The sequence below is a fragment of the Erinaceus europaeus genome, chromosome 23 (assembly GCF_950295315.1).
Source record: "Erinaceus europaeus chromosome 23, mEriEur2.1, whole genome shotgun sequence".
In the NCBI taxonomy this organism is placed as follows: domain Eukaryota; kingdom Metazoa; phylum Chordata; class Mammalia; order Eulipotyphla; family Erinaceidae; genus Erinaceus; species Erinaceus europaeus.
The window spans coordinates 4,292,171-4,308,936 of NC_080184.1; the positions used below are offsets into that span (position 1 = coordinate 4,292,171).

General features: G+C 42.0%; 1 protein-coding gene across 1 annotated transcript in view; it reads left to right on the forward strand.

The window, feature by feature from the left end:
* The first annotated feature begins 2,705 nt into the window (after positions 1 to 2,705).
* Positions 2,706 to 16,766, forward strand: part of LOC103128151 (vomeronasal type-2 receptor 116-like) — a 33,846-nt gene continuing 19,785 nt past the window's right edge. Inside the window, exons 1-3 of the mRNA XM_060182247.1 lie at positions 2,706 to 2,825; positions 12,324 to 12,508; positions 14,961 to 15,032. Coding sequence (XP_060038230.1) covers positions 2,706 to 2,825; positions 12,324 to 12,508; positions 14,961 to 15,032 — 377 coding nt within the window. The remainder of the gene's footprint in view (positions 2,826 to 12,323; positions 12,509 to 14,960; positions 15,033 to 16,766) is intronic.

A 16,766-nucleotide genomic window follows, 5' to 3' on the forward strand; every position in this document is an offset into this window, starting at 1 on the left:
TCGCTCTATGCACATTCTTTTTAGTTTATATCTGCCACATGGCTCTATGCCTAATTTCTCACCACCCATCTCAAATTGAAGGCAGAAGATTCAGCCTGTGCCTAATGACCAAAAATTAGTATGAACTAATGTGCCTACTCCTTCAGTCACCCTATTAGTAAATAATAAATTTAATCCAAATCCATGCCTAAGATGTTTAAAATGGAAATTACAGAATTTGTCTGTCTTTCTGTTTAATTTCCTTGACTTGTTTTTTTCCCCCCTAACTCCATCTGATTCTCAACTTAATTTGCAATGGGCTGTGTTGAAGGGAATCAATGAAATACTTCCTACTTCAAGACTCTGAAATTATCCAAAGTCTTTTGAAATTCATACCATCTGTAATGTCTAAAGGTGAACTCACAAGGTCTTGGGCCTTGTGGGAGACGGGCCATTTGCCCAAAATAAAGGGGCACCAGCATAGGAGCATAGGAGCGATGACTTTCAGAAAGCATCTTCTTCTTTTTTTTTTTTTTTTTGTACAAAAGAAGGTGGGAAGACCCAACCAGAAATTAGCAGGTTGACACACCAGGTGGGGAATCTGTCTGTATTATAATGATGATGGTGATTGTGAGAGATGGTTAAGTCTTCTCTTCAAAAGAACATGAATAGGGCTTTTTAGTAAAAAAAATTCTTTTAATCTTTTGTTATCTGTGACCACCTGTGGCCAGCAGTGTTGTATTCTTTAGGTCAGCTCCTTGCAGTGCTTGCTAATCCTCCAGCAGAGACACTCAGACTCTCTTCCTCCTTTTCTTATTTAGGCAATGGGGAGACTGTGAGCTCTGAACCCCACCCAGGGGTGGAGGAGACAGTTCTCCATTGGCATAAAAGATGGGAGTTCAAATATGATTACAATGTGCCTACTATCTATCTACAAAGTGGAGGACCCCCCCCCCCCAACTCTTCATCTGTACTATTCTAGCCTTTAGGTCCACGATTGGTCAACAATTTGTTTGACTTTGTATGTCAACTCTCTTTTCAGCCACCATGTTCCAGATGCCAGCAGGATGCCAACCAGACTTCCCTGGACAGACAACTCCTCCCCTGATAGCTTTCTTATTCTTTATCCCTCTGGGAGGATGGACCCAAGGTCATTGTGTGATGCAGAAGGTGGAAGGTCTGGCTTCTGTAATTGGTTCTCCGCTGAACATGGGTGTTGACGGGAGGATCCATACTCCCAGCCTGTCTCTCTCTTTCCCTAGTGGGGTGGGGCTCTGGGTAAGCAGAGCTCCAGGACACATTGGTGGGGTTGAATCGGGGTCCTTCCTCCATACCTTGCGCTTTGTGTCACCTGCGCTTAACCTGCTGTGCTACCATCCCCACTCCCTTAAACAATCTTTTTGGGGGGTTATGCGGTGGCTCTTGGGTGGGAGTGGGGGCAGGGGGGATTGAACCTGGGACTTCAGAGCCTCAAGCATGAGAGACTCTTTGCATAACCATTATGCTATCTCGCCCTCTTTAAATATTTTGTTTATTTGATGGAGACAGAAACATAGAGGGGAGGAGGAGATAGAGACATAAGACACCAGAAGCCCGGTTTTACCACTGAAGCTTTCCCCCTGCAGGGGGAGTGGCAGGGGCTTGAACCTGGGACCTTGTGTACTGTGATATGTGAGCTTAACCAGGTATACCACCGCCTTGCCCCCTCACGAAACCCTCTCTAGCACTTTTCTAGAACAAGAGGTGTAATCAGGTACAAAGGGCTCTTACCTGCCAGGCCTAGAATTCTGAGTGTTAGAAGTGAGTGAGATCACAGTGGAGGAACAGTCACTGGGTTGGAGGTCACCCCTAGTGACAGCCAAGTGGCAGTGTGGCTTGGTCCATGACCAGGACAAGACCAGGCCCTCCCACCTCAATAGGCATCCACCTGCGCCTGAGTGTAATGCCCTCCACTCCACGTCACTTGAGCTGACCTGACCATCACTGAATGTTTCCATCCCTCTTGTTCATTAACACCATCATCAGGGGAAGAGACTGTGACCTGAAGAAGAGGTTGAGGAGACAAGGGCCAGGCAGCAGTGCAGTGGGATAAGCGCACATGGCACGCAGTACAATAACCAGCATAAGGATCCCGGTTCGAGCCCGAGGCTCCCCACCTGCAAGGGGGGTCACTTCACAGCTGGTGAAGTAGGTCTGCATGTGTCTATCTTTCTCTCACCCTCTCTATCTTCTTCTCCTCTCTCAATTTCTCTCTGTCCTATCCAACAATGATAGCAATAACAACAATAATAATCACTAAAACAAGGGCAACAAAAGGGAAAAAAAATAGCTTCCAGGAGCAGTGGATTTGTAGTGCAAGCACTGAGCCCCAACAATAACCCTGGGAGAGAGGGCGGAATAAAACAGGCCTATAAACCAGTGTTATTTCAATTGAAGAAGTGGAAGAAGACAAAGAAGAAGGGGAAGAAGAAGAAGAGGAAGGGGAAAGGGAAGGGGAAGAAGAAGCTGAAGAATGAGTAGTAGTAGTAGTCGGGTCTCCACGGACATGAGGAGACCATCCTCAAGCTGAGACGCCATTGAAGAGATGACACACAAGGGCCAGCACATCACACTAGCAAAGCAGAACAAATTGACCTTCATCCATTTTGGAGTCTGAGGACTGGCCCTCAAGCGGAAAGACCAAGGTCTCTGCAATCCACCTTTGTCTGGCTGGACAGGCTCTGTGGATGCTCTCAGACACGGCCCTCAGTCTGAGAGCAGACCCCCTGAGTACCACTTCTCATATTGACAATCATTTTGGAGACCTCAGGACCTGGTTTTGTCCTGGTCTTGAGGACAAGCAGAAAGTGAGGACTGTGTCACTCTCAGGAAAAGGGAGGGGGTCCTTCTTGTGTTGAAAGACCTCAGTGGTGTCTACCCAACTATCTGCAGTTGCCCTCCTGCTTTTGCTTGGTTATTTAGTACAAAGCAGGGCTGCAGGTGCCTCTCTATCTCTCTCCCTCTGTATCACCCCCTTTCTTCTCAAATTTATTTTATTCCAAAAATAAATAAAGATAATTACAAAAAACTAGAAATACATTACCAAGACAATATTGTAAACGAGTTCTCTCTAAAGAGTGGAATAGTAAAGCTGACAAAAAGGAAAATACATAAGCTTCTAGTCTTCAAGCACTGGCCTGTGTGAGGACATTCCTACTTGTTGAGCCTGTTTTCAATTTGCTCTCAGCAATCGTCATTGCTTCTGTGTAAAAGGAATGCCAACCGTGAAGAAATCTCAACGTACTCTCAAATATCTTTTTGTTTCTTTCTGATAGAGACAGAGCATTTGAGAGAGAAGGGATACCAAGTCAGAGAGAGAAAGAGAGACACCTGCCCCCTGCAGGTGGGGAACAGCTGCTTTCTGTGCCCACGACTGAGTACATCCCCACCCGGACGCACAGTTCTCTTCTGAGCATGAGCCCAAGACCTGGGATTAGAAAGGCCTTCTGGGTATTCTTTACATGTATCAGATTTTAGAAAGCACACATTTCTCTACTATCTCTTGGTCAAAACTCCTCCTTCCAAATACTTTATCTTCCAATTGCTTCTTCCAACTCTTCTTCATTGTCCACAATGATAGTTACCTGATTTCTGAAATGTATCACAGCTACAAACTGATTTTTTTTAGTAATTTAATAACAAGATTTTGGTATGAAAGGGGTACAAGTCCATACACTTCCTACCACCAGAGCTTCATATCCCATCCCTTCTATTGAAAGTTTCCGTATTCTTTATCCCTCTGGGAATATCGACCCTGGATCATTATGGGGTGCAGAAAGTGGAAGGTCTGTCTTCTGAAATTGCTTATCTGCTGGGCATGGTCATTGGCAGGTCGATCCATACCAACAGCCTGTTTTTATTTTTCCCTAGTGGGGTAGGGCTCTGGGGAGGTGGGGCCTTTAGGACACATTGATGGGGTCATCTGTCCAGGCAAGTCTGGTAGGCATCATGGTAGCAACTACAATTGGTGGCTGAGTATTGGACCTGAAGGGTTGACATCCAATGTCTGGCATCTCTGGACTCCTTCCCAGGTTAAAACATGTTGAGGTGGCACTGGTTGCACTGATTGGATTGAGATCGGCAGGTGCAATATCAAATGATATGCTTCAAGGGAAGCATGAAAGAAAATGTGTCACGCCCCATTTTCCAGGAATGGGAGACATTTGGTTTCTATAGAGAATGAGGAAGGCAATAGATTTAAGAAGGCAATAGATTTAAGAAGGCAATAGATAATTATTATTATTATAACCTATTTATTTGGGAACTTAGTTTACTTGACAATCGCATTGATAGGATTTAGCATACCATACAAGACCTTAGCATGCTATTTACAATATTGCTCAGTTTCAGAAGAAGCAAACATATTATTTTGCACATTCTTTTAGGGAATTATATGAGAGTTGAATTCTACAGTCAAGATTTTTTGCCTACGGTATAGTTTTTTTTTTTTTTTATTAACTTTAGTTTCTTGGATAAAGACAGTCAGAAACTGAGAGAGAAGGGGGTGATAGAGAGGGAAAGAGACAGAGACACACCTGCAACCCTGCTTCAGCATTCGTGAAGTATCCCCCTGCAGGTGGGGATTGGGAGCTTGAACCTTGGTCCCTGTTCAGTCTACCAGGTGTGCCACCAGCTGGTCCCTGTATATATATACGTGTGTGTGTGTGTGTGTGTGTGTGTGTGTGTGTGTATTCCTTATGCTCATAGCTCAGCTGACTTGAGTTCTGAGTGGCAAATGAGTATGTAACTGAGGTGCCACTGATGCCACTTATCAGAAAGCTATGCCAATTCAGTCAAAGCTTGACCTAAATCTGGTAACTTGTTGACTATTTCTGAGTTTTCAGGTAGATGGTTCTGGTTCTGAAATTTACTGATAGTTGTCTTGCTCTCTATTTACTTTTCGGTAAAGATGCCTTTTGAGTTGCCCACCCCCATCCATCTCATTTTCCTAGGTGACATCTTTTTCAGTATGCTGAATTTTTACTGGTCTCATGATTGTATATAATTGTTAATATTGTCAGTATGAAGAGATCATACCTCTGTCCAATGTCCTATTTGATTTAGCACATAGTCCTTAATGCTGGACATATTAGAAACTCAACTTATATTAATGGTGTGGGTGAGTGTAATATAGCATAACAGGCAAGACTCAATAGACTTTCACTTGTGAGTAGAGTGAACACACAGCTACTGTGGTTAAACAGTTGTGTGGGTCAGACATGTTGGGCCTAGACCTCCAATAGATCCCTTTCTCCATTGTCACTGGTCATATCCTTCAGGAACAACACAATGGACTCTGCTGTGAGTCCCCATAGGACCTTGCCCTCAATGTGGCTCAACAGTGGTAGAGAATGTCCCATCCTCCGAAGGTGTGGTGGATAACATACTCTATCTACCACCTGAGGAAGATGGGTCCCAAAATTGGTGCAACCTGGAACGTTCCTCCTTGTGACCACAGAATGCAAGCTCAGACCTCCAGGGATGTTGAGGTTGCTCAGGCTCCTGTGCTGAATTTGGGCCCCAGATAATGGATGGTGTTTACAGTCAACATTATTTACATACTTTTCCCATATTGGGAGCTACTTTCCCCTTATCGAGTTCTCTAGTCCTTTTTCCAACTATGACATCATCTCCCCAGATAATAACCTAGGTCAAACTGCATATTAGATATCAAGCTCAGACAAAAACTACTAAAGTCATGGGCCCCTTGGAATATACATAAAATTGACCTACTAGCTTTATCCAAAATGGAGACCCCAAATCATCATCTGCGATATTCTTGCCTTTAGGTTCATGATTAGTCAACAGTTTGTTCTGCTTTACATGTTAACTCTTTTTCAGCCCCAGGGTCCAGATGATACCATGATGCCAACCTGACTTTCCCTGATAGACAACCTCACCAATATGTCTTGGAGCCTCACTTCCCAAGATCCCTGCCCCACAAGGGAAAGAGAGAGACAGGCTGGGAGTATGGATCAAACTGCCAATGCCCATGTTCAGTGGAGAAGCAATTATACAAACCAGACCTTCCACCTTTTGCAACCCATAATGACTCTGGGTCCGTACGCCCAGAGGAACAAAGAATAGGAAAGCTGGGGAGTCGGGCTGTAGCACAGTGGGTTAAGCGCAGGTGGCACAAAGCGCAAGGACCAGTGTAAGAATCCTGGTTCAAGCCCCCAGCTCCCCACCTGCAGGGGAGTCCTTTCACAAGTGGTGAAGCAGGTCTGCAGGTGTCTGTCTTTCTCTCCCCCTCTCTGTCTTCCCCTCCTCTTTCCATTTCTCTCTGTCCTATCCAACAACAACGACATCAATGATGACTACATCATTGTAGACATCAATGATGACTACAACAATAAAACAGCAAGGGCAACAAAAGGGAATAAATAAATAATAAAAAATATTAAAAAAAAAAGAATAGGAAAGCTACCAGAGGAGGGGATGGGATACGGAGTTCTGGTGGTGGGAACTGTGTGGAATTGGACCACTCTTATCCTATGGTCTTGTCAGACTTTCCATTCTAAAAATAAAAATTATTAACAAAAAATATATTTCTTTCAATACTGCTTTGACTGCACTTTCATCAAATGACATTCTATGGGTTTATCTGAAGACTATTTGTATTACTACATAAATTCAGGTTTATGTTGATGAAAATACCACTATATTTTGATTGTATAACCTTAATGCAATACTTTAATTCACTAATTCTCAATCCCACATTTGTTATGTTTCAGTAGTGTTCAGAAACATTCTGAGTTCCTTGCAATTCCATATCTGTTAGAATGGGGCTATCAGTTTGGACCCTAAGGAACTGTCTACAATGACGACATCGATGTATGCATGAAATGCATAGTGGAATTTGAAAAAAATTACTAATTAAAACTATTCAATTACCAAAACTTCAACAAAATATATGCCTCCATTCTTTCTTCCTGATTCTAAGCCATACTTTGTATTTTTTATTAGCAAAAAAATTCATATATTTTATCCATTTCTTTCTTTTTTTTCTTTTTTATTTAAGAAAGGATTAACAAAACCATGGTGTAGGAGGGGTACAATTCCCACCACCCAATCTCCATATCCCATCCCCTGCCCTGATAGCTTTCCCATTCTCTATCCCTCTGGGAGCATGGACCCAGGGTCATTGTGGGTTGCAGAAGGTAGAAGGTCTGGCTTCTGTAATTGCTTCCCCGCTGAACATGGGCGTTGACCTGTCGGTCCATACTCCCAGTCTGCCTCTCTCTTTCCCTAGTAGGATGGGTCTCTGGGGAAGCAGAGCTCCAGGACACACTGGTGGGGTCTTCAATCCAGGGAAGCCTGGCCAGCATCCGGATGACATCTGGAACATGGTGACTGAAAAGAGAGTTAACATATGAAGCCAAACAAATTGTTGAGCAATCATGGACCCAAAGCTTGGAATAGTGGAGAGGAAGTGTTAGGGGGATACTCACTGCAAACTCTAGTGTACTTCTGCTTTCAGGTATATATTTTGCAGTAGTTTATGGATATGTGTGAACATATGCTCTCTCTCACAGAAACTGGTGTATATCTAGGTTTTGGGACTTTGTTAGAAAGTGAACCACCTGAGATGGAATTAGAGTATACTATGAAAGGAAAGGTCTCAGCTGAGTAATGAAGCTGAAGGGTTGTCATTCCACACGTGAAGTCTCTGGACACAGTCTGAAGTGAAGCATGTTGAGGTGGCAATCAGTGTGTTGGTTAGGTTGTGATCGGCAGATGCAATATTATTTGATATGGATGGGGGGTGGGAGTGGGTGGCAGGGATGGGTCACAGTCTTTTGGTGGTGGGAATGGTGTTTATGTACACTCCTAGTAAAATGTAGTCATATAAATCACTAGTTAATTAATACGAGGGGGGAATAAATTGTATGTCTCGAAGTTTTTCAAAACACAAACTGAATCTTTTTAATATATAGGCTGTGTAACTGATATGCAGACTCTCTCAAAAGCCTAGACCAAGTAGATCAGAAGCAACCAATAGCACAGCTATATACAAGATACTAGGTACTGTACAGCAAACCCTAACAAAAGGACTTTTCAAAGTTAACCCAATTACCAAATAATGTGATAATAACATTAACTATTGAATGTCTTTTTGAACCCTAAGACAGCAGGAACCTCACATCTCCACTATGGAGCCTCTACTTCCCCCAGTCCTAGAACTATTGTGTAGGGCCCACTTTCACGTATGCCTCTCCATTTATTTATAAACCCAGTACGCCTTCTAGTTTTTTTATTTAAATTTCTTTTTTATTAAATTTTTTATATTTATTTTTCCTTTTGTTGCCCTTGTTGTTTTATTGTAGTTATTATTGTTGTTGTTATTGATGTTGTCATTGTTGGATAGGTCAGAGAAAAGTGGAGACAGGAGGGGAAGACAGAGGGGATGAGACAAAGATAGACACTTGCAGACCTGCTTCACTGTTTGTGGAGCGACTCCCCTGCAGGTGGGGAACAGGGGCTTGAACGGGGATCCTTACGCCGGTCCTTGTACTTTGACCCATGTGCGCTTAACCTGCTGTGCTACCACCCGACTCCCACATATTCTAATTTTAAATCTTTTAAATTTTATCTATTTTAATTGAGATAGTATTGTATAGTTTTATTTCATAGTGGGGTTCTATATAATTCTAAGTTAGTTTTGCATACTGCTTTTTTTTTGCTTCCAGGGTTATCACTGGACCCCCGTGCCTGCACTATGAATCCACTGCACCAGGAGGCCATTTTTTCTCATTTTGTTGTTATTATTGTTATTGTTGACATTGTTATTGGACAAGGCAGAGAGAAATCGAGAGAGAAGGGGAAGGCAGAAAGGGAGAGAGAAAGACAGACACCTGCAGACCTGCTTCGCTGCTTTTGAAGCAACCCCCCCTTGCAGGTGGGGAGCCGGGGAGTCGAACTGGGATCCTTACGGCTCTCCTTGTGCCTTGCACCATGTGCGCTTAACAGCTGTGCTAACTCCTGGCCCTTTATCTTGCTTCTTAATCCATCCAGGTGTTCTGACTATTTTGAGAGGAGAATGTAAGACATTTACATGTAGGGTGGTGATAGATAAGTGCACTTGGCTTCTAGCTATTCTGCTTTTCCTTTGAGGTTCCTTTTATTGTTCCTGTTGACTTTTTTCCTTTCCTGTTTGCTCCTGCTTGATATTTTAAGTAGTTGATATTCCTTCGTTATTGTCTTTAATTTTGTTCTCCTATTATCTTTATTTATTGGATAGAGACAGTCAAAGATTGAGAGGAAAGGGGAAGATAGAGATGGGGAGACACCTGCAGCCCTGCTCCAACACACGTGAAGCTTTCCTCCTGCAGGTGGGAACCAGGGGCTTGAACCCGGGTCCTTGTGGCCTGTTCTGTGTGCACTGAACTAGGTGTGCCCCTGCCTATCCTTTGGTAGTTCCCCACCTGCAGGGGAGTCGCTTCACTGGCAATGAAGCAGGTCTGCAGGTGTCTTTCTCTCCCCCTCTCTGTCTTCCCCTCCTCTCTCCATTTCTCTCTGTCCTCTTCAACAAGAATGACATCAACAAATACAAAAATAAAACAAGGACAACAAAAGAGAACAAATAAATATTTTTTAAAAAAAGAAATATAATTCACTGGCTTGGGAAACAGTTTCACAACTAGAGCACCAGATTTTCATGCTAAATGTTTCTTATTTAATCCCTGGTACCACCTGTGATGGGAAGGTGTTCTGACTTCTCTCTTCCTACTTCTCTCTGCTTCAAGTGAATAAGTCTCCTGTTATGTAAGAAATAAAAACAAATCTTAAGTTAAAAATACACTCCAGTACCCTCCCTCTGTGTCAGGCTCATGGACATGAGTTCCATAAAGACACTCCATGACCTAGAAACACTGACAAGAAGGAAAGTGTTACATCAGAACATAAATGCTGAGAACAGAACAGTTATTTTTATTTCACACCACACTGGCATGCTACTCACTCCTAGATCTTACATGAAACCTCTAGTATTTTATGTTCCCTATATCTGCTTTCTTTTAATTATTTCAATTTTCTTTATTTATTGGACAGAGGTAGGCAGAAAATGAGACAGAGAAGCAGAGAGACAGTGAGACATCTGCAGCATGCCTCACCACTCATGAAGCTTTCCCCTTTGAAGGTGGGGACCAAGGGACTTGAACCCAGGTCCTTGCACATTGTAATGTGTGTTCCGCCAGATGTGCCACCACATGACCCCTATTCTCTATATCTGTATCCCATAAAATGATTATGTTAAAAACCCAGGGGCTCATTTAAATATAAGGATTTAGTGCTGATCTCCTCAGAGTCTGGGTCAGCATAGATCACCCTAGACAAGAGAGAGAGGGTCAGTGTGCACATTTATAACATGTGGGGTCATAGGCTTCTATTCCTTGCCTGGAATTCAGTCTGCTACTTTTTAAAAATGTATTTATAAAAAGGAAACACTGACAAAAGCATAGGATAAGAGGGATACAACTCCACACTATTCCCACCACCAGAACTCCATTTTCCATCTCCTCCCCTGATATCTTTCCTATTCTTTAACCCTCTGGAAGTATGGACCCAGGGTCATTATGGGATGCAGAAGCTGGAAGGTCTGGCTTCTGTAATTGCTTCTCCACTGAACATGGGTGTTGGCAGGTTGATCCACACTCCCAGCCTGTCTCTTTCTTTCTCTAGTGGGACAGGTCTTTGGAGAAGCAGGGCTCCAGGACTCTTTGTGGGGTCATCTGCCCAGGGAGGTCTGGTGGGCCTCAAGGTAGCATCTTGAACCTGGTGGCTGAAAACAAAAGGTGACATATACAGCCAAATTGTTGACTAATCATGAACGTAAATGCTGGAATATTGCAAATAATGATTTGGGATCTCTGTTTTGAAGATAGCTAGTAGGCCTATTTTAGTCATATTCCAAAGGGCCCATGACTATACTACTTTTTCCCTGATCCTGACTTCTGATATGCAGGTGGATCCAAGTTATTATCTGGGGAGATGATGCTATGGCTGGAAAAAGGACCAGAAAGCTGGATCACGGAAGTAAGTAGCTCCCAAATATGGGAAAGGTATATAAATATTGTTGACTGTAAACCGCATTGATTTGATTTGGGGCCCATATTCAACTTAGGAGTCTATGTGACCTCTGTATCCCTGTAGATCTGAACTCACATTCTGTAGTCATGATAGGAGCCTTCCAAGATGCTCCAATTTCAGGACCCATCTTGGACCATTGGTAGAGTATGTTATCCAGAATAACGTTGAAGGTTGGAAGCTTGTTTAACATTGTTGATCCACATTGAGGGCAAGGTCCTATGGGGGGCCCACCAAGGGTTCTATTGTGTTGTTCCTGATGAAGATGACCAGTGACAATGGAGAGAGGGATCTAGGCCTAGGACCATCATGTCTTTTTGAGAATCTCAAGACTCCCTTACTGGGACCCCAGGTGATGGGGTGGCCTGATAGCGACTAAAGAGTCATCATTAAAGTGTGCCCCTCTCTAGATCTTATGCAGTCTGATGCTTTTGATCATGACATCCATCCCCCTGCCCAGATGATTACTGAATGATTATCAAGCCCATGATTCTGTGGCATTGCAATTTTATGCTATTGTGATCCATCCTGAAAGACTTCCATAAATCATCAGAGAAAACAAAAGTCCTGGAGAAAGTTTGACTCAAACTCAGACTTGTCACACCCTGAAGGGCCCCTGAGACCTGTCCTGCCACAACAGCCCCAAACTCCTTGCAGAATCATGCACCTGTCTGGAGACTCACTTGCCCCCGAGTGAATGATCCCTAGAGAATTAATTGATTATTTTGGGTCACTAAACTTGATGAAATCACAAATGCCAAGGGCGAAGGAGAATCCAAACACATTTTCCCAAAGTGGTTTTCACCAGAGTGACCAGAGTTGGGCAGGTGCAGAGCCCCAGGGCAGAGGATTCCCAGAGCTCCTTCAAAGCACTGCAGTGAAGCTGCTAAAAAGAAGGGACACTGAAAGCTGTTTGACACAGAATCACAGGGGCTGAAGTCTCTGCACTGTGACTCCTACATGGTCACCTCTAGGCCTTGCCTTTGTCCTGGGCTTAATCCAGCTCAAGCCCCCATTGACTTCATGGGCTTCAGAAAAGAACAGCAGTGCATTTCTGCTGCAACACAGTTAGGGATACCTGTCCCAACCTGAATACTTAGCTGCAGGCCCCTGGATCGCCTTAATCTTTATGACTCAACACACAGATGCACAGATAGGTACCTCCACTAACAAACAGTGCCATGCCATCCTTTCTGATCTGTCTTTTTCTCTTCCTTCAGTCTTTACCTCTATTTTGCAACGTGGACGTGGACATTTCACCCTGCCCTCTATTCCTGAAGCCTAGTGTTTACAGGGACGGGGACCTGCTGCTGGATGGCTTCTTCCCCCTCTACTCTTGGAAATCACAACTAGACCTACAACAACTCTATTGGCTGTCCAAGCCAATCCAAACTTCACCTAAATGGTAAATGATTCACTATTTTTAAAATTATTACCTTTCTTTATTGCCTAGAGACAGCCAGACACTTGAAAGGGAAGAGGGAGAGAGAAAGAGAGACACCTGCAACCCTGCTTCACCACTTGTGAAGCTTTCCCCCTGCAGGTGGGGACCAGGGGCTTGAACCCAGGTCCTTGTGCACTGTAATGTGTGTGCTTAATCAGGTGTGCCCCCTTCCCCATCCCATAATCCACTGTCTATGTGAGTGTGAGAAATATAACTGACAAATGTTTGTTCTCAGTTTTTCCTCTTTTCCATTCTCTTAGTGTTTTCAACTAGTCGTTACTAATAGCTCAGCTTTGCATTTTAATGAATTCTTTTGAGCTTTGGTATCAAAGAAGTGCTTGTATAATCCAGAGTTACTCTTCATAGCTTTTATTTGTCTACTACAAATGCTGAGTTAAAATTTCTCAATACTGTCAATCAATGCAAAATTTTTTTTCTTCTGTACTTACAAAGAAAGTATGCTGGGAACATTGTTAATTAATTAAGTTTTTTATTTTGTTTTATCTTTACACTTTGCTTAAACTATGTGGGTATATTTCTGGGCTTCTTAATTTGTTATATAAATATATTTGCCTGAATTATGAAAATGACCTTGTAATATATAAATATATATATACACACACATATATTTATAAAACAGAGCTGGAGAGCAGAGTTTGATTTGCACATCAGGACTGAGAGACAAAATCCATCAGACCATTATTAATGTCCTCCCAAAGGGGATGTGTACTTGCAGACACATGGTGTTTACCTTTCAATGAAGTCCTGCTAAATGTCTCCTACTCCTCTTGCACAGTCTGCTTTTCCTTCTATTTATTATGTATATGTGCATACGGTTGTGACAATTACAAACATCTGAAGGGCGTACAGAAATATAGACATCTTTGTGTTCACATAAATATCCTCAAGGCACGCAAAATTGAATGATTTCTCTCCTAGAATGCTGACTACTCTATATCAGACCTGTAATCTCCAGCTCTAGTGATTATATCAGGTTCTGTGTTTACTCTGTAAATCCTGACCTTATCCAAAGGATACAGGCATAGTTAGGGATACCAGATAAGGCCTCTGTTAGCTTGAAGGTCTTTTGACCTGTTATCTGGGTCTACCTTGAGATTAGACAAACACCATAGAGGCTGGAGAAGAAGCTAGAGTGACAGCAAAGAATTTCTCATATGTCTGGCATAATACCTGATGGTTAGTAATTAAAACAAAAAAACTTCAGCATAAAAGTAATAGGCATTGAATTGCAAGGGTCCATAAAGAAATCAAGGGCCCTTCAATAGTGTTCATACTGTGTATCCTTACAAAAAAGATTCTAATCACTTACAGAAAATGATTTCTTCTCAATTTAAAGGTGGGTTAACACATATAATTTTCTCTTTTGCTTTGAAACAGTTTTCAAAATGTCTTATTGGAGAAGTTAGTGGTTTATAGTACAGTTGTCACATAAATACAATCTCTAATCTCCCCATGAGAGGCGGTTTGGTACCTGCAAGACACTCTCCGCCACCCGAAGGTCTTCGTTCCCACCATACACACACTAGGACATCAACTCCCCTTCCTCCATTTCTTCCCCTGTCTCCTAAGAAGATTTTCTTTGGTGAAATAACTTTCCTGAAGACATGGGAGATGTTGGTTCCACAGATACTCTGCTTTCTATCTCCCCCAGACAGGTGAGGGCACACCACACCTCCACCAACTTATCATAATTCTGCATCAATGTCTATTGGATTCCCATCATCTCTCCTTCATTCTTTACAGAAGTTTTGTATCTAAAATGAAATAATAATAAAATTTTACCTTCTGCATCCCATATTGACCCTGGATCCCTACTCCCAGAGAGTTAAAGAACAGGGAAGCTATCAGGGGAGGGGATGGAATATGGTGACAAAAACTGTGTGGAGTTGTACCCCTCTTATCCTATGGTTCTTGCGAGTGTTTCATTTTTAGAAATAAAAATTTGAAATATATATATATATATATATACAAACATATATACATATATATATATATATATATATATATATATATATATAACAGTAATGAATTTAGAATGCCGGGAATTAAATTGAGATCAGAAAAGAAGTGTAGAATAAATAATAGTGTAGAACTAAACTCAATAAATGTTTGGTAATAGGGTGAATTAACACTAAAGGGATAGAGGTAGAAAAGTAAAATCCCTAACTCTATTTTCTCTGTATTATATTTTTTAATTTCAATAAATCTAATGGTTTCATAAAAAAATTCACAAATTTTCCTCGTCTTATTTAAGTCTTATCTCTGAATGAAATGTATTAGTCCCCTTCAGGCTTATTCTTGTAACATGGTCATCTTTTCTTAAGCTGAGTAATATATATTCTGAATATATAACACAATTTCACTCATAATTTACTTGCTGTTGAATATTTAGGCTTCCAAAACAGAGCTACTCCATGCAGCATGATGGTGAACATTGGCATTTGTCATCACCTTCAGATAAGTGGTCAGATTATTGGGTGTTTTCTGGAATACTTAATACTTTGTGGAATCTCCAAGCCATTTTCCAACTGGACTGGACTAATATATGATCCCAACAACCATGTCCCCACCTTTGTCCCCACGTCTTTGCCACTAACTGTTTTATCCTTTTTAATATATGGCATTCCTACAGTTGTGAAATGTTATTTCACTGTTATCTTAATTTGTACTTACCGGATAATCACTTATTTTGACAATTTTTTTATGTATTTTTGGACATCTGAATCTTTTCTTTGGTGAAAGGGTTGTCTAGATCTGTTCTTCTTAAATGCTGTTATATATATTTGAGTGGTGTGGGTTCTTAAGTATGTTGCCTATTGGCTCTTTGTTGAATATGTTGGGTACAAAATGGTCCTATTCATATCATTTAAATTTTTTATATAAAAAGTGGAAACACAAGCAAGACAATAGATAAGAGGGGTACATTTCCCACACATTTTCCACCCCCAGAACTCCATACCCCATCCCCTCCCCTGATAGCTTTCCTATTCTTTAACCCTCTGTGAGTAGGGACCCAGGATCATTGCAGGAAGCAGAAGGTGGAAGGTCTGGCTTCTGTAATTGCTGCCCCGCTGAACATGGGCGTTGACACATTGATCCATACTCCCAGCCCGTCTCTTCTTGCGTTGGTAATGGCTTATCTTGTCATGAAACTTTTGTCAGTTAGATGTACTCGTATTAGTATATTCTTTTATTTAAGACTGTGAAAATACTTCTGAAGCAGACATCTTAAGAGAGTTCAACTACTGTTTTCTGCTATATTCATGAATCATATCTGGCTGTTGGTTGTGTTGTATATTGCACTGAGAAACACATAGCCTGCGGCAAGGTCATAACCTTTGTGATACCCCCCTGGCATACATCCAGGACATTGTTGGCTTCATCTTTAGTTTTCTTCTTGGCTTAAATGTTGTGAAGGGTGTTGATGATTTTCCTTTTTTTACATTTTCTTTTAATTTTATTGAATTAATAATGATTGGCAAGACCATAGGATAAGAGGGATACAATTCCATAGAGTTTCCATCACCAGAACTCCATAATTTATCCCCTCCACTGGAAACTTTGTTATTCTTTATCCCTCTGGGAGCATGGGCCCAGGATCATTATAGGATGCAGAAGGTGGAAGGTCTGGCTTCTGTAATTGCTTTTCTGCTGGACACGTGTGTTGGCAGGTCCATCCATACTTCCAGCCTGTTTCTATCTTTCCCTAGTGGGGTAGGGATCTGGAGCGGTGGGGTTCCAGGACACATTGGTGATATCTTCTAGCCAGGGAAGTCAGATTGGCATCATGGTAGGATCGGCAACTTGGTGGCTGAAAAAGCAGTAAGATAGAAAGCAGAACAAATTGTTTAATAACCAGGAGTCTAAAGGTAAGCCTAGAGCAGATGAGATTTGGGGGGGTCTCCATTTCGGAAAAAGCTGGGGAGTCTATTGAGGTATATTCCAAGGGGCTCAAGGCATTACTAATTTTTGCCTGAGCCTGATAGCTACCATGTTGCCAATCTGACTTCCCTGGGTAGACGACATCACTAATGTGTCCTGGAACCCCATCACATTCTGTGGTCATAGCTAGGAATATTCCAGGCTTTACTTATTTGCAGGACCCATCTTCCTCAATGGGTAGAGTATTTTGTCCCCCTGTCAGAGAATATGGGAATGTGTTAATCACGTTAATTACTTTTCTTGATTCCACACATGA